General features: G+C 41.4%; 1 protein-coding gene across 3 annotated transcripts in view; it reads left to right on the top strand.

Moving 5' to 3' along the window:
- The window catches only part of PLEKHB2 (pleckstrin homology domain containing B2), a 49,354-nt gene extending 31,911 nt beyond the window's left edge, over window positions 1–17,443 (top strand). Inside the window, exons 7-9 of one of the 3 annotated variants that reach the window (XM_089916939.1) lie at window positions 2,605–2,713; window positions 2,934–3,023; window positions 14,670–14,773. In XM_089916939.1, coding sequence (XP_089773065.1) covers window positions 2,605–2,713; window positions 2,934–2,983 — 159 coding nt within the window. In that variant the 3' untranslated portion in view covers window positions 2,984–3,023; window positions 14,670–14,773. Of the gene's footprint in view, window positions 1–2,604; window positions 2,714–2,933; window positions 3,024–14,669 lie in introns of all 3 variants that reach the window. The other 2 variants (XM_022590524.2, XM_022590523.3) reach the window with 2 other exon arrangements.
- The last annotated feature ends 236 nt before the right edge of the window (window positions 17,444–17,679 follow it).

Here is a 17,679-nt window from a genome sequence, read left to right as displayed (position 1 = left end):
GGCTGCATTGGGTCTTCGTTGCTGCACGTGGGCTTTCTCTAGTTGTGGTGAGTGGGGGCTACTCTTTGTTGCCTCGTGCAGGCTTCTCTTTGCGGTGGCTTCTCTTGTGGAGCATGGGCTCTGGGTGCACGGGCTTCAGTAGTTGTGGCTCACGGGCTCTAGAGCGCAGGCTCAGTAGTTGTGGTGCACGGGCTTAGTTGCTCTGTGGCATGTAGGATCTTCCCGGACCAGGGCTTGAGCCCGTGTCCCCTGCATTGGCAGGCGGACTCTCAACCACTGTGCCACCAGGGAAGCCCCCAAGATGTCCTTTTTTAATGGCAGAATAATATTCCATTGTATATTTGGACCACATCTTCTTTATCCATTTGCTGATGGACACTTAGGTTGTTTCCATATCTTAGCTATTGTAAATAATGATGCAGTGAACATGGGGATACAGATATCTTTTTGAGTTAATGTTTTTGTTTCCTTTGGATGAATACCCAGAAGTGGAATTGCTGGATCAACTGTTAGTTCTATGTTTAATTTTTTCAGGAACTTCCTTCCATTACTGTTTTCCTTTTTGGAGGCACCAATTTATATTCCTGTCAGCTGTGTATGAGGGTTTCCTTTTCTCCACATCCGTGCCAACACTTGTTATTTCTTGTCTTTTTTTTTTTTTTTTTGCGGTACGCAGGCCTCTCACTGTTGTGGCCTCTCCCGTTGTGGAGCACAGGCTCTGGATGTGCAGGCTCAGTGGCCATGGCTCACGGGCCCAGCCGCTCCGCGGCATGTGGGATCTTCCCGGACTGGGGCACAAACCCGTGTCCCCTGCATCAGCAGGTGGACTCTCAACCACTGTGCCACCAGGGAAGCCCTCTTGTCTTTTTAATAATAGTCATTCTAACAGGTGTGAGGTGATACCTCATTGTGGTTTTGATTTGCATTTCCCTGATGATCAGTAATGTTGAGTATCTTTTCATGTGCCTGTTGGCCATCTGTATTTCTTCTTTGGGAAGTTGTCTATTCAGTTCTTTGGCCCATTTTTTAATCAGGTTATTTTTTTGCTGTTGAGTTGTATGAGTTCCCTATATGTGATTTGCAAATATTTTCTCCCATTCAGTAGGTTGCCTTCTCATTTTGTTGGTGGTTTCCTTTGCTGTACAGAAGCTTTTTAGTTGATGTAGTCCCACATTTATTTTTGCTTTTATTGCCTTTGCCTTTGGAGTCAGATCCAAAAAATCATCACCATGACCAATATCAAGGAGCTTATCACCTTTGTTTTTTTCTAGGAGTTTTATGGTTTTAGGTCTTACATGTTTAATCCATTTTGAGTTAATTTTTGTGTATGGTATAAGATAGTGGTCTAGTTTCATTCTTTTGCATGTGGCTGTCTACTTTTCCCAGCACCATTTATTGAAGAGACTGTCCTTTCCCCATTGTGTTCTCTTGGCTCCTTTGTTGTAAGTTAATTGACCATATACACTTGGGTTTATTTCTGGGCACTCTCTTCTGTTCCATTGATCTGTGTGTCTGTTTTTATGCCAATACCATACTGTTGTGATTACTTTGTAGTATAGTTTGAAATCTGGGAGCCTGATGCCTCCAGCTTTATTCTTCTTTCTTTGGCTATTTTGGGTCTTTTGTAGTTTCAAACAAATTTTAAGATTGTTCTGTTTTTGCAAAAAATGCCATTGGAAGTTTGTTAAGGATTGCATTGAATCTGTAGATTACTTTGGATAGTATGGACATTTTAACTATTCTTCCAATCCATTAGCTTGGAATATCTTTCCATTTATTTGTATTTTCAGTTTCTTTCATCAGTGCCTTATAGTTTTCAGTGTACAGGCGTTTCACCTCCTTGGTTAAATTTATTCCTAGGTATTTTATTGTTTTTCTGTTTTCTTTTTCTTTTTAATTTTTATTTTATATTAGGGTATAGTTGATTTACAGTGTTGTGTTAGGTTCAGGTGTACAGCAAAGTGATTCAGTTATACATACACATATATCTATTCGTTTTCAGTTTCTTTTCCCATATAGGTTATTACAGAGTATTGAGTAGACTTCCCTGTGCTATACAGTAGGTCCTTGTTGATTATCTATTTTATATATAGTAGTGTGTATATGTTAATAATTTATTGTTTTTGATGCAATTGTAAATGGGATCGTTTTCTTAATTTCCCTTTCTGAACGTTTGTTATTAACGTATAGAAACGCAACAGGTTTCTGTATGTTGATTTCGTATCCTGCAACTTTACTGAATTCATTTATTCTTACAGTTTTTTGGTGGAGCCTTTAGGCTGTCATCTGCAAGTAGTGACAGTTTTACTTTTTCCTTTCCAGTTTGGATGCCTTTTATTTCCTTGTCTAATTGCTCTGGCTAGGCCTTCCAATAGTATGTTGAATAAAAAGTGATAAGAGTGGACATCCTTGTGTTGTTCCTGATCTTAGAGGAAATGCTTTCAGTTTTTCACCATTGAGTATGATGCTAGCTATGGGCTTGTCATATATAGCTTTTATTATACTGAGGAATGTTCTCTTTATACCCACTTTGTTGAGAGTTTTTATTATAAATGGATGTTGAAATTTCAGAATTGTATTTCTAATGGGCCTATATCTTTTCAGCAGGCATACGGCTATGGTCCATACAGTGGTGCATACCCGCCAGGAACTCAAGTTGTCTATGCTGCAAATGGGCAGGCTTATGCTGTACCCTACCAGTACCCATATGCAGGTAACTTATGCCAGCCTTTCATTCCTTGTTTCTCTTCATTTAGTGAGTAGATCAATAAAGCCTGAAGAATTTTTATTTCTCAATTTAAGGTGAGCTATGTTTCTTCTGGTTAGACTAGAAATCACTCCACTACTTAAAAAAAAAAATCATTATATATCTTCACACTGCTTCACAAAAGTTAGAGTGGGCTTGATTTTTAAAACTTCACTGTTGTATCCAGATTCATCCCCAAGAAGAGAATTTGTACTTACTGAAATTCCTTTACATTAAGAAGCAACCAAACTAAGAGGCCCATTTTAAGGGATAAAAGGTAATCTTTCTCTTTTTTTTCCTTCTGGTAATATCCTTCAAAAATTATCACTACTTAGGTGTGATGTTCCATTTTGCAGGTGAAGTAGAGGCCTGGGAGGGCTTATGTTTATTCTGGGCTTTTAATGGGTTCCTTTCATCTTCCACCTCACCCGAAACAAGTTGTTAGGTATGAATGACTGGCCTGTGTAGGAGGCATCAAGTCCTAGGTGCAGCATGGTCAGGGGAAGCCTACAGGGTGGAGGTACAGGAATATGCTGGCGCCTACAACCAGGGCAAGAGGGACCAGAGCTACGTGCCTGATGGCCTGAAGAGTGAGGCCACACCCAGACCCCAATGAGCAGGTGAAGTCAGGCAGGGGCAGGTCACAGTGGGTATTGCTTGTCAGAGCGACACACAGGAGAGTGAGTTGGTGAATAGACTGGAATGGGAGCCCAGAGCTTTCCAAGAGATCAGAACTCTAAGTGGCTGTGAGCAAACCTAGCGCAGTGCCTTAACGCAGAAGCAGTAGAAGGAGAGTGTGTTACCAGAAGGGTGTGTGGTCACTGATATTAATGTCGCAGAGAAGCCAAGGGGGCTGCCACGGGGTCTCTGGATTTGGCCGGCCCCAGACTCAAAGTGTTCTTTTGGTTAGTGGTGGTTACTTTGGTTTCTCATGCATTAGCACCTAATACAAGAGAGTTTCTCCTGTTATCTGTGTCTGGAATCTGATGCAGTGCACTCATCTAGCATAGACTGAAGGATTCTGCCTTGCTTGATTTTTTTTTTTTCATGTCAAGTTGAAAACTGATAAAATAATGATGCTGAAAAATGAACTATCTCTCTATCCTCTAATTCTAGCACAACTATTTTTGTTTGAATTATTTTCCCCATGTAAAATAATTGTTTCATCTTTGTTATCTTACATTACTTTTTGCATTCTATTCTCATTTTATCAATAAAATTTTATGTATTTTGTCCAGAGTGCTACATAATCTTCTTAAGTATTTTTTTTTTTTTGCGGTACGTGGGCCTCTCACTGTTGTGGCCTCTCCCATTGTGGGAGCACAGGCTCTGGACGCGCAGGCTCAGCGGCCATGGCTCATGGGCCCAGCCGCTTCGCGGCATGTGGGGTCTTCCCGGACCGGGGCACAAACCCGTGTCCCCTGCATCGGCAGGCGGACTCTCAACCACTGCACCACCAGGGAAGCCCATTAAGTATTTTTAATGATTGCATACTGTCATGTGGGGTGATGTATTATTAGTTAAGTCTTTACTTTTTTCTTTTCATTTTTACTATCGTAGATATTGCTTTGAATATTTCTAATCATTTTCTTTTCCATTTCTGTTAAATATGTCTTAGAATACATTTCTGATTTCTCTATATTAAATTAATATGTCAAAGGGCAAAAACATTTTTGTTTCTTTTGATACCATTAAAAAATTATAAAAGTTTTCAAACATACAAAAGTAGAGACAGTAAATGAACTGTAAAATTTGCCTGTTACCAGCTTCAAGAGTTACATCTTGTTTCACCTGTACCTTCTCTCCCCACCTCTGGATTGTTTTGAGGGAAATTCAGACTTTATATCATTTTCATCTGACAGTATTACAGTAAGTCTTGATACCATTTACCAAGTTAATTTCCAGAATAGTTCATCAGTTTATAATGCCACTAGGAGTTAGTGATGTACTGGTTTCTCTGTAGTCCCATAAAGATTGCCTGTTGTTGTGCTCTGAAAGTTTTTTTTTTTTGTGGTACGCGGGCCTCTCACTGTTGTAGCCTCTCCCGCTGCGGAGCACAGGTTCTGGACGCACAGGCTTAGCGGCCATGGCTCACGGGCCTAGCTGCTCCACGGCATGTGAGATCTTCCCGGACCGGGGCACGAAACCACGTCCCCTGCATCGGCAGGCCGACTCTCAACCACTGCGCCACCAGGGAAGCCCTGAAAGTTTTGATAAGGTCTTAACATGGAGTCAGGTTGCTTTAGTTTACATTTGTATGATGACTGGCAAAGATAAACATTGTACAGTTGTTTACAAATTAGATTTTCCCTTGTATGAATTATTTTTTTCCCCATTTATTTTGGGGTTGGTGGTCGGTTTTTAAGCCCTAGCCTAATCGTCTGATGAGAACCAGTCTTTTATTCAGCCCCTAGGCCACAGACTGGGATAATCCCAGCTGTTTCTAATTCTGTACAAAAGCAGAAGTTCTGTGCTTGTGCTTGTGAAGGGAATTTCTGTACATAGGATTCCATCCTTGCCTTTGACTTCCATGATGAAAAAAGAGACAGCACACTTGGGGCCACCTCAGAATACTTGCTGCTGAGGGCTGAGTGCAGTCCATAGGCATTCAGCATTTGTGCTGTGACCAGCTAGCAGTGTGCTTGCTGTGGAAGGCTGCTCAGTAGTGGTCGTCCCACTGCAGCATCGTGCTGGTAACCAGACAGAGCTCTTCAGTCAGCCTGTCTAAGATACTCCGGTGCTTTGCCAGCTTCACGACACACTGCCTTGCAGTGTCCATAGAGGCCCTAGTCGTGCAGAGAAGGTTAAAGGCCTTCTCTTTAATATGATTGGGGACTGGTGGACGGGCAGCCAATTTAAAAGTGCTCAGAGAGCTGTGTACACACTATAAGTATTCTGTTTTAATTTTCCCTCGTTAGTGGACATTTGTTCAGCTGTCTCTTGTGGGCTTGAGGTCTTTGGTTTGAGTTGGCTCCTTTGGTTGGAGTCCTCTGTTTCTCTCTTACAGTGATGGTACTCATGTGACACATAATTGCACTACAGTTTCCAGGGCCAAGTCTGAGAGCAGACCTCTAGATTTTGTGATTCTTGGTGTCTCCTCCCCCATCTTTTATTGTTTACTCAATTCGTTGGTTTGATGATAATTTGTAAAAGTTACTTGCCTTTATTTAGACTTTCCTAAAGTATCTAACTTAATTGTCATAGAAACAGTATCCGCCTTTTCTACATTCGTGTTTCGATTATTTACGTAAAGTTTAGTTAAATTAGATAATTAAAATAAGTACAACTTGGAAATGTCCCTAGTTGACTTTGTTAAGGACTTAGCTCCTGGGACTTCCCTGGTGGTGCAGCGGTTAAGAATCCGCCTGCCAATGCAGGGGACACGGGTTCGATCCCTGGTTTGGGAAGATCCCACGTGCTGCGGAGCAACTAAGCCCGTGCGCCACAACTACTGAAGACTGCATGCCTAGAGCCTATGTTCCACAGTAAGAGAAGCCACCGCAATGAGAAGTCTGCGCACCACAACATAGAGGAGCCCCCCGCTCGCCGCAATTGGAGAAAAGCCCGCATGCAGCAGCGAAGACCCAATGCAGCCAAAAATAAATAAATTAATTAATTAATATTTTTTCAAAAAAGGACTTAGCTCCCTGGCAGGAACAGAAGGAGAAGTTGGCTCCTGGACATGCATTGAGGAGATCCCTCTGGGGGTCTAACAGAGGGAATGCAGATTTAGATTTTTCAGGGGATCTCTTTTTTTTTTCTTTTTTTAAATGTGGATTAAACATTTTTTTTTACATCTTTATTGGAGTATAATTGCTTTACAATGGTATGCTACTTTCTGCTTTATAACAAAATGAAACAGTTATACATATACATATGTTCCCATATCTCTTCCCTCTTGCATCTCCCTCCCTCCCACCCTCCGTATCCCACCCCTCTAGGTGGTCACAAAGCACCGAGCTGATCTCCCTGTGCTATGCGGCTGCTTCCCACTAGCTATCTACTTTACGTTTGGTAGTGTATATATGTCCATGCCACTCTCTCACTTTGTCACAGCTTACCCTTCCCCCTCCCCATATCCGCAAGTCCATTCTCTAGTAGGTCTGTGTCTTTATTCCCATCTTACCCCTAGGTTCGTCATGACATTTTTTTTTCCTTAGATTCCATATATACGTGTTAGCATATGGTATTTGTCTTTCACTTTCTGACTTCACTCTGTATGACAGACTCTAGGTCCATCCACCTCACTACAAATTACTCAATTTCATTTCTTTTTATGGCTGAGTAATATTCCATTGTATATATGTGCCACATCTTCTTTATCCATTCATCTGATGATGGACACTTAGGTTGTTTCCATCTCTTGGCTATTGTAAATAGAGCTGCAGTGAACATTTTGGTACATGACTCTTTTTGAATTATGGTTTTCTCAAGGTATATGCCTGGTAGTGGGATTGCTGGGTCATATGGTAGTTCTATTTGTAGTTTTTTAAGGAACCTCCATACTGTTCTCCATAGTGGCTGTACCAATTCACATTCCTACCAGCAGTGCAAGAGTGTTCCCTTTCCTCCACACCCTCTCCAGCATTTACTGTTTCTAGATTTTTTGATGATGGCCATTCTGATGGTGTGAGATGATATCTCATTGTAGTTTTGATTTGCATTACTCTAATGATTAATGATGTTGAACATTCTTTCATCTGTTTCTTGGCAGTCTGTATATCTTCTTTGGAGAAATGTCTATTTAGGTCTTCTGCCCATTTTTGGATTGGGTTGTTTGTTTGTTTTTGTTATTGAGCTGCTGCTTGTAAATTTTGGAGATTAATCCTTTGTCAGTTGCTTCATTTGCAAATATTTTCTCCCATTCTGAGGGTTGTCTTTTGGTCTTGTTTATGGTTTCCTTTGCTGTGCAAAAGCTTTGACGTTTCATTAGGTCCCATTTGTTTATTTTTGTTTTTATTTCCATTTCTCTAGGAGGTGGGTCAAAAAGGACCTTGTGTGATTTATGTCATAGAGTGTTCTGCCTATGTTTTCCTCTAAGAGTTTGATAGTTTCTGGCCTTACATTTAGGTCTTTAATCCATTTTAAGCTTATTTTTGTGTATGGTGTTAGGAAGTGTTCTAATCTCATACTTTTAAATGTACCTGTCCAATTTTCCCAGCACCACTTATTGAAGAGGGTGTCCTTTCTCCAGTGTACATTCCTGCCTCCTTTATTAAAGATAAGGTGTCCATATGTGCGTGGGTTTATCTCTGGGCTTTCTATCCTGTTCTGTTGATCTATATTTCTGTTTTTGTGCCAGTACCATACTGTCTTGATTACTGTAGCTCTGTAGTATAGTCTGAAGTCAGGGAGCCTGATTCCTCCAGCTCTGTATTTCGTTCTCAAGATTGCTTTGGCTATTAGGGGTCTTTTCTGTTTCCATACAAATTGTGAAATTTTTTGTTCTAGTTCTGTGAAAAATGCCAGTGGTAGTTTGATAGGGATTGCATTGAATCTGTAGATTGCTTTGGGTAGTAGAGTCATTTTCACAATGTTGATTCTTCTAATCCAAGAACATGGTATATCTCTCCATCTATTTGTATCATACTTAATTTCTTTCATCAGTGTCTTATAATTTTCTGCATACAGGTCTTTTGCCTCCTTAGGTAGGTTTTATTCCTAGATATTTTATTCTTTTTGTTGCAATGGTAAATGGGAGTGTTTTCTTGATTTCACTTTCAGATTTTTCATCATTAGTGTATAGGAATGCCAGAGATTTCAATGCATTAATTTTGTATCCTGCTACTTTACCAAATTCATTGATTAGCTCTAGTAGTTTTCTGGTAGCAGCATCTTCAGGATTCTCTATGTATAGTATGTCATCTGCAAACAGTGACAGCTTTACTTCTTCTTTTCCAATTTGGATTCCTTTTACTTCCTTTTCTTATCTGATTGCTGTGGCTAAAACTTCCAAAACTATGTTGAATAAGAGTGGTGAGAGTGGGCAACCTTGTCTTTTTCCTCATCTTAGTGGATATGGTTTCAGTTTTTCACCATTGAGGACGATGTTGGCTGTGGGTTTGTCATATATGGCCTTTATTATGTTGAGGAAAGTTCCCTCTATGCCTACTTTCTGCAGGGTTTTTATCATAAATGGGTGTTGAATTTTGTCGAAAGCTTTCTCTGAATCTATTGAGATGATCATATGGTTTTTCTCCTTCAATTTGTTAATATGGTGTGTCACATTGATTGATTTGCATATATTGAAGAATCCTTGCATTCCTGGAATAAACCCCTCTTGATCATGGTGTATGATTCTTTTACTGTGCTGTTGGATTCTGTTTGCTAGTATTTTGTTGAGGATTTTTGCATCTATGTTCATCAGTGATATTGGCCTGTAGTTTTCTTTCTTTGTGACATCCTTGTCTGGTTTTGGTATCAGGGTTATGGTGGCCTCGTAGAATGAGTTTGGGAGTGTCCCTCCCTCTGCTATATTTTGGAAGAGTTTGAGAAGGATAGGTGTTAGCTCTTCTCTAAATGTTTGATAGATACCGCCTGTGAAGCCATCTGGTCCTGGGCTTTTGTTTGTTGGAAGATTTTTAATCACAGTTTCAATACAGTGCTTGTGATTGGTCTGTTCATATTTTCTATGTCTTCCTGATTCAGTCTTGGCAGGTTGTGCATTTCTAAGAATTTGTCCATTTCTTTCAGGTTGTCCATTTGATTGGCCTAGAGTTGCTTGTAGTAATCTTTCATGATCTTTTGTATTTCTGCAGTGTCAGTTGTTATTTCTCCTTTTTCATTTCTAATTCTATTGATTTGAGTCTTCTCCCTTTTTTTCTTGATGAGTCTGGCTAATGGTTTATCAATTTTGTTTATCTTCTCAGAGAACCAGCTTTTAGTTTTATTGATCTTTGCTATCGTTTCCTTCATTTCTTTTTCATTTATTTCTGATCTGATCTTTATGATTTCTTTCCTTCTGCTAACTTTGGGGTTTTTTTGTTCTTCTTTCTCTAATTGCTTTAGGTGCAAGGTTAGGCTTTTTATTCGAGATGTTTCCTGTTTCTTAAGGTAGGATTGTATTGCTATAAAACTTCCCTCTTAGAACTGCTTTTGCTGCATCCCATAGGTTTTGGGTCGTCGTGTCTCCATTGTCATTTGTTTCTAGGTATTTTTTTATTTCCTCTTTGATTTCTTCAGTGATCACTTCGTTATTAAGTAGTGCATTGTTTAGCCTCCATGTGTTTGTATTTTTTACAGATCTTTTCCTGTAATTGGTATCTAGTCTCATAGTGTTGTGGTCGGAAAAGATATTTGAAACAATTTCAGTTTTCTTAAATTTACCAAGGCTTTATTTGTGACCCAAGATATGATCTATCCTGGAGAATGTTCCATGAGCACTTGAGAAAAATGTGTATTCTGTTGTTCTTGTGTGGAATGTCCTATAAATATCAATTAAGTCCATCTTGTTTAATGTATCATTTAAAGCTTGTGTTTCCTTATTTTCATTTTGGATGATCTGTCCATTGGTGAAAGTGGAGTGTTAAAGTCCCCTACTATGAATGTGTTACTGTCGATTTCCCCCTTTATGGCTGTTAGTATTTGCCTTATGTATTGAGGTGCTCCTATGCTAGGTGCGTAAATATTTACAATTGTTATATCTTCTTCTTGGATCGATCCCTTGATCATTATGTAGTGTCCTCCTTTGTCTCTTCTAATAGTCTTTATTTTAAAGTCTATTTTGTCTTATATGAGAATTGCTACTCCAGCTCTCGTTTGGTTTCCATTTGCATGGAATATCTTTTTCCATCCCCTCACTTTCAGTCTGTATGTGTCTCTAGGTCTGAATTGGGTCTCTTGTAGACAGAATATATATGGGTCTTGTTTTTGTATCCATTCAGCCAGTCTGTGTCTTTTGGTGGGGGCATTTAATCCATTTACATTTAAGGTAATTATTGATATGTATGTTCCTATTCCCATTTTCTTAATTGTTTTGGGTTTGTTATTGTAGGTCTTTTTTTCTGTTGTGTTTCTTGCCTAGACAAGTTCTTTTAGCATTTGTTGTAAAGCTGGTTTGGTGGTGGTGAACTCTCTCACCTTTTGCTTGTCTGTAAAGGTTTTAATTTCTCCATCAAGTCTGAATGAGATCCTTGCTGGGTAGAGCAGTCCTGGTTGCAGGTTTTTCTCCTTCATCACTTTAAATATGTCCTGCCAGTTCTTTCTGGCTTGCAGAGTTTCTGCTGAAAGATCAGCTGTTAACCTTATGGGGATTCCCTTGTGTGTTATTTGTTGTTTTTTCCTTGCTGCTTTTAATATGTTTTCTTTGTATTTAATTTTTGACAGTTTGATTAATATGTGTCTTGGCGTGTTTCTCATTGGATTTTTCCTGTATGGGACTCTCTGTGCTTCCTGGACTTGAATAACTATTTCCTTTCCCATATTAGGGAGGTTTTCAACTATAATCACTTCAAATATTTTCTCAGTCCCTTTCTTTTTCTCTTCCTCTTCTGGAACCCCTATAATTCGAATGTTGGTGCGTTTAATGTTGTCCCAGAGGTCTCTGAGACTGTCCTCAGTTCTTCTCATTCTTTTTTCTTTATTCTGCTCTGCAGTAGTTATTTCCACTATTTTATCTTCCAGGTCACTTATCCGTCCTTCTGCCTCAGTTATTTTTCTATTGATCCCATCTAGAGTATTTTTAATTTCATTTATTGTGTTGTTCATCGTTGTTTGTTTCATCTTTAGTTCTTCTAGGTCCTTGTTAAATGTTTCTTGCATTTTGTCTATTCTATTTCCAGGATTTTGGATCATCTTTACTATCGTTATTCTGAATTCTTTTTCAGGTGGACTGCCTATTTCCTCTTCATTTGTTAGGTCTGGTGGGTTTTTATCTTGCTCCTTCATCTGCTGTGTGTTTTTCTGTCTTCTCATTTTTCTTATCTTTCTGTGTTTGCTTGTCCTTTTTGCAGGCTGCAGGTTCGTAGTTCCCGTTGTTTTTGGTGTCTGTCCCCAGTGGCTAAGGTTGGTTCAGTGGGTTGTGTAGGCTTCCTGGTGGAGGGGACTAGTGCCTGTGTTCTGGTGGATGAGGCTCGATCTTGTCTTTCTGTTGGGCACGTCCACATCTGGTGGTGTGATTTGGGGTGTCTGTGGACTGATTATGATTTTAGGCAGCCTCTCTGCTCATGGGTGGGGCTTTGTTCCTGTGTTGCTAGTTGTTTGGTATACCATGTCCCACACTTTAGCTTGCTGGACATTGAGTGAAGCTGAGTGCTGGTGTTGAGATGGAGATCTCTGGGAGATTTTTGCCGTTTGATATTACGTGGAGCTGGGAGGTCTCTTGTGGACCAGTGTCCTGAAGTTGGCTCTCCCACCTCAGAGGCACAGCACTGACTCCTGGCTGCAGTACCAAGAGCCTTTCATCCACACGGCTCAGAATAAAAGGGAGAAAAAGTAGAAAGAAAGAGAGGGAGAGAGAAGGGAGGGGAGAGAGAGAGGGAGAGAGAGGGAGGGAGAGAGAGAGAGAGAAGAGAAAGAAAGAGGATAAAATAAAGTAAGATTAAAATAAAGTTATTAAAATAAAAAATAATTAAGAAAAAAATTAAAAGAAGACGTATAGAACCCTAGGACAAATGGTGAAAGCAAAGCTATACAGACAACATGTCACATAGAAGCATACACATACACACAAAAAGAGGAAAAGGGGAAAAAATCATAAATCTTGCTCTCAAAGTCCACCTCCTCAATTTGGGATGATTCGTTGTCTATTCATGTATTTCACAGATGCAGGGTACATCAAGTTGATTGTGGAGCTTTTTAATCCGCTGCTTCTGAGGCTGCTGGGAGAGATTTCCCTTTCTCTTCTTTGTTCGCACCACTCCCGGGGCTCAGCTTTGGATTTAGCCCCGCCTCTGCGTGTAGGTCGCCGGAGGGTGTCTGTTCTTATCTCAGAGAGGATGGGGTTAAAGGAGCCGCTGATTCGGGGGCTCTGGCTCACTCAGGCCGGGGGGAAGGGGGGGTATGGAGTGCGGGGCATGCCGTGCATTCTCCCCTAGAAGTTGTCCCTGGATCCCGGAACCCTGGCAGTGGCGGGCTGGACAGGCTCCCCGGCAGGGAGGTGAGGAGAGTGACCTGTGCCGCGGCTCTTGCCCGTCTCTGGAGCTCCTTTAAGCAGCCCTCTTAATCCCCTCTCCTCGCGCACCAGGAAACAAAGAGGGAAGAAAATGTCTCTTGCCTCTTAGGCAGGTCCAGACTTTTCCCCGGACTCCCTCCCGGCTAGCCGTGGTACACTAGCCCCTTTAGGCTGTGTTCACACCACCACTCTGACCGAAGCCCGAGCCTCAGCTCCCAGCCCCGCCCGCCCCGGCGGGTGAGCAGACAAGCCTCTCGGGCTGGTGAGTGCCGGTCGGCACCGATCCTCTGTGCGGGAATCTCTCCGCTTTGCCCTCCGCACCCCTGTTGCTGTGCACTCCTCCACAGCTCCGAAGCTTTCCCCCTCCGCCACCCGCAGTCTCCACCCGCGAAGGGGCTTCTAGTGTGTGGAAACCTTTCCTCCTTCACAGCTCCCTCCCACTGGTGCAGGCCCCGTCCCTATCCTTTTGTCTCTGTTTTTTCTTTTTTTTGCCCTACCCAGGTACGTGGGGAGTTTCTTGCCTTTTGGGAGGTCTGAGGTCTTCTGCCAGCATTCAGTAGGTGTTCTGTAGGAGTTGTTCCACGTGTAGATGTATTTCTGGTGTATCTGTGGGGAGGAAGGTGATCTCCGCGTCTTACTCTTCTGCCATCTTCCCCCTCTCCTCTCCAGGGGATCTTTTAATTAGGTCAGCTTACAGGTCGCTACTGTATTACATTTCACTAGTTGGAGTTGCCTAATTGAAATTATTTAAATTTCAAGGCTGTGATAGTGAATGCTACAGTTCACCAGTTTTGTAGTTTAAACATACTGCCCTCAACGCCCGTGTGCCTCACTTTTGCCTGTCTATAAAATAGGGATAACAGGAAGCTCGACTCATAGGGTTCTTGTGAGGATTAAGTGAGTCAATGAATGTAAATGCTTGTAATACTATAAGCGCTTAGACTAGTAAGCACTTGTGGATGTTAGCCTTTAGTGTCACTGTTGGTTTCACTTCCATTATTCATCTACGTTGACATATCACTATTGGATTAATCTGTTTCCTAGGGTTGAACTGCTAAGGGAATAGTGGGTCAAGGAGGAAAGTTAACACTATATGTGAGCAATTGTAAAGCTAATTAGCTATTGGACAATATATTGTGAAGCATAGAAGAGAACAAGCAATACATTTCCAGTTGTAAACTCTCATTGTGCAAATAAATTTTAAATTTGTTTAAAGTTTGCTTTTTAGAAGTTTTCCCCCAGCATAAATATTTTTCCCCATAAAGACATAAGGTTAAAAATGAAGAGCAGGTTAGGTTAGCAGATTAAAGGTTTAATTTAAAAACGGTTTGCATGAATACTAAGAAGCTAATTAACTTCTAGGTGGGTTTTTCTTCTTAGCTGTCAGTGGGGATTCTTGACCCTCCCATTGTCTCTAGGCTCTGTGTGTCTCCCACACTCCTCGTCTGCCTGCCATCCTGATGAGCAGAATGTGCGGGGCTGAAGTGGACATTGGAGGCTGGGGGTTGCAGCTCCATTAGGATTCTGCTCTCTGCAGTGTCTGGGACTGTGGACCTTGGGAAGCTGCGCATCTTGATTTTCTCTTAGTGCCATCTTAGAAATGGAGGTGTCCTCCTCACTTGGCCAAGTCCAGTCACCTTCGCCTGTGGTGGAGGAGATCTGGGGAGCACTCACTGCAGTCACCCCACCAGCGCTCCGAGGGAGGGGTGCAGTGCATGGAGAAACCTCTGGAAGGGTCCCAGTCAAGTGAGCCATCTTTTTGAGTGAATGTTGGACTTCACAAACTGCTCCTAATTTTTCCTTCTTTTCTAGGACTTTATGGACAGCAGCCTGCCAACCAAGTCATCATTCGTGAGCGGTATCAAGACAATGACAGTGACCTGGCGCTGGGCATGCTGGCTGGAGCAGCCACAGGCATGGCCTTAGGGTCTCTGTTCTGGGTCTTCTAGAGTCCTTGGAACCTGGATGTGCATAGCTTCTGATACCCTGTGTGCAATAATATAATTTGCAGGGCATTTCTGTTTGTTATAAATGTTTTTAATAATAGTTTTAGTAGTTCTTTTGAAAGTAGTGACATCATACTTATAACTAATCCATATATGTACCATGGAGAAGGCTTTGGAGTGCTGTTAAAACGTGGACTATTTGGGGGCACTGGCTCATTCTAGGAGTTTTTTTATGGAACTCTCAGAATACGTTATTTGAACACACCTGTTTGGAAAGGGCATTTTCCTTTTAGAGTTAGGCCTTAGTGCTTAAGGGGTAGTTATTTTAGTGTTACGCGAGTAACGTTGTGATGTATGAGTGGTGAGTGATTGTGGCAAGAAGAACTGCAGCTGTTTTGGTTTAATGCCAGACTTTGAAACCTCAGACCAGACCTGGATGCACGTTACTTCAGGAGTCGTAGGCTGGAACCTTCCTGAGGCAAAGGTGTGATATCGCCACAGCCTCTGGGGCTCTGCAGGCTTCCAACAAAACCGACTGCTTAGGATGATGGGCGGGATGGCAGATCCCCCGCTTTAAAATGATGCTTTTCATTTTATTTTTACTAGTTTGTTTTTGGTAGTGATCCTTGGAAAACATCCCAAATTAGGAGTAGGCTTGAGTCTCAGCGTTTTAGGGCTTTATCATTTAAAACTTGAACAAGACAAAACAATTACAAACAAGTGTGTAGAGGTAGATTTGCTTTATTCAGAGGCATCATGTTTTAAGTGTTTGAGTATTTTTATTGCCACTTCAGCCTACTTATAGCTTATTTTTCTACTTGTTGAGAAAGTAGTATTAAGAGAATGGTGAGGAAAGTGGAATGAGAGCCATAGTTACAGTGTTACTGTTTCAGGGGATTGGGCTGCACTGAGGGTCCTCTTCCCCACCCTTCTGAAGGCTGCTAAAGAGCCCATTTCCTGTCCTGTGCAGGACTGGGGCACTGTGGCTGTCCCTGAGCACTGGGGTGCGTGGAGCCCTGGTGGTGGCATGGTGGGGGAGACTCAGGTTACAGATGGGAGTTGTGGCCTAAGGACATGAATGACCTGCTCAGGGTATTACTCCACCTGACCAGGACACTGGCCTTGTTTTCATTCTTGACTCAAATGTCACAGAGAAGCTTAAAACCATTTAATTTGAGCCCCAACTATGTGTGAAGCTCTGGAAGACTTCGTGCATTTTTCTTATTTCTTTATTTATGTAAAATTTAAAACATCAGTTATTCTGTCCTGCATGGTTTTAAAAATGTACTTTTACAAAGGCAGTTTAGCGCATTGAAGGTCTCTGCTCCTGTACTCCATGTGACCCGATTTTCCATAAAATACACTCCTAGTAGCACAAATTCCATTTTTATTCTATGTGGGCAGTTACATACGTAGTCTTTTGTTTCACTGATCAACCCACTCCATCTCTAAGGCAGACTTAAATAGATCTATCTCCGTATGAAACCAGATGCCAAATGAACTTTGTGGTGACCACAGGTGTGTTTTCCTAGCCAATTCTATTGCACTTGTTGACACTGGAGAGTCTGTTTCCAGCTGAAAAGAAGTATACTTGGCTGTCATCTCTTTGGATGTTTGACACGGTGGAAAGTTGCCAGATGTGATGTGTGACGACACTGGTTTTCATGGTTAAAAATGTTGCTTTAGTTATTTTACGTCGTATGTAGTAAGAATGGTTCTTTTCAGATGGTAATCATTATTCGAGCTGTATGTTTTACTTACAAAATACTAAACTGAGTTTTTAATGTTGCATCATTTTGAACTTGGAGTTACTGGAACCACCGGTACTGAGTTACGTCAGTGAAACGCCCTTGAAGCAGATGGTCTCCTTGTGTTTCCCTGGCTTCTCTCTGACAGAAGGGGGAGAGCTATGGACTGAAACTCGTGCACACGTGTACCCCCCCATCTTCAGTCCCTGTCCCCAGCGGGGCCAGCCCCACTGGGCAACTGTAGTTGAGTCTGGAAGTTCACTGTCACTAGTGACTTGATCCTGAGAGGAAATGCATACTCTGTATAAAGATGGGCTGAGATACTTCATTTCCCTGGCCCCAGCTCTCATAGATGCTAGCGCTTAGGTAATCCTAAATCAAGAAGGTGAGTTGGAAGGAACTTGTTCAGGTTTAGTCAGTATTTTACTTCCATGTGTACTTTTAACTGGTTGGCTGTTGACATTGCACACATGCCAGTTGGCTTGTTTCTTAGTTCTGTTCTTTTAATTCCTTGAGTTAACTTCAGGGTCTTAGATGTAAAGAGAAGGGAGAGACCCGTGGTTGTTTCAGATCATCATTCATAAAACGGGCCAGACCGGGACACAAGATCTGGATCATGGGAGAAGTTCCTGCCATTGAGACAGAATGACCCACATTTATTTTCTACATTACTTGTGATACTGTGTGATCTTTCTCCTTCCCAAGTTTATGTAGACACCAGCATGGGATGCAGTTCCATTTTTTTCTCCTAGGGTTGATCTTTTTTTCTGATTGCTTGCCTGTCTCTAGTATTCTGTTGTGTCCTCAGAACCTATTTTTCCCCGTATATGCAAATTGTATGTTTATAAGTGAAAATGTTAATACATTAAATGATTGTTAACCTTAAAGCATATTTCATTGACTTCTATTTTTTTTAATTCAGTTTATTTAAACTATAAAGATAAAAACGGTTCATGCGTTTCTCCCATCCCCCACCCCCTCGCTCTGACAACCATGAATCTGGTTTTTTTTTTTTTCATTTATTTTCTAGTAACACAGTCAGCTTTTTCTGCTGCATCACAGGCAATAAGAATGCCATTTATTGAGCATTCCATAAGTGCTAGGGAATGTATTGTCACATCAGAAAAC

Source organism: Delphinapterus leucas, chromosome 8, assembly GCF_059928025.1.
Source record: "Delphinapterus leucas isolate spDelLeu-1000000601 "Yukka" chromosome 8, BTC_Dleu_Yukka2, whole genome shotgun sequence".
NCBI classification, from domain to species: domain Eukaryota; kingdom Metazoa; phylum Chordata; class Mammalia; order Artiodactyla; family Monodontidae; genus Delphinapterus; species Delphinapterus leucas.
The sequence above is the reverse complement of the archived record's forward strand: the minus strand, read 5'-3'. Positions and strand labels throughout refer to the sequence as shown.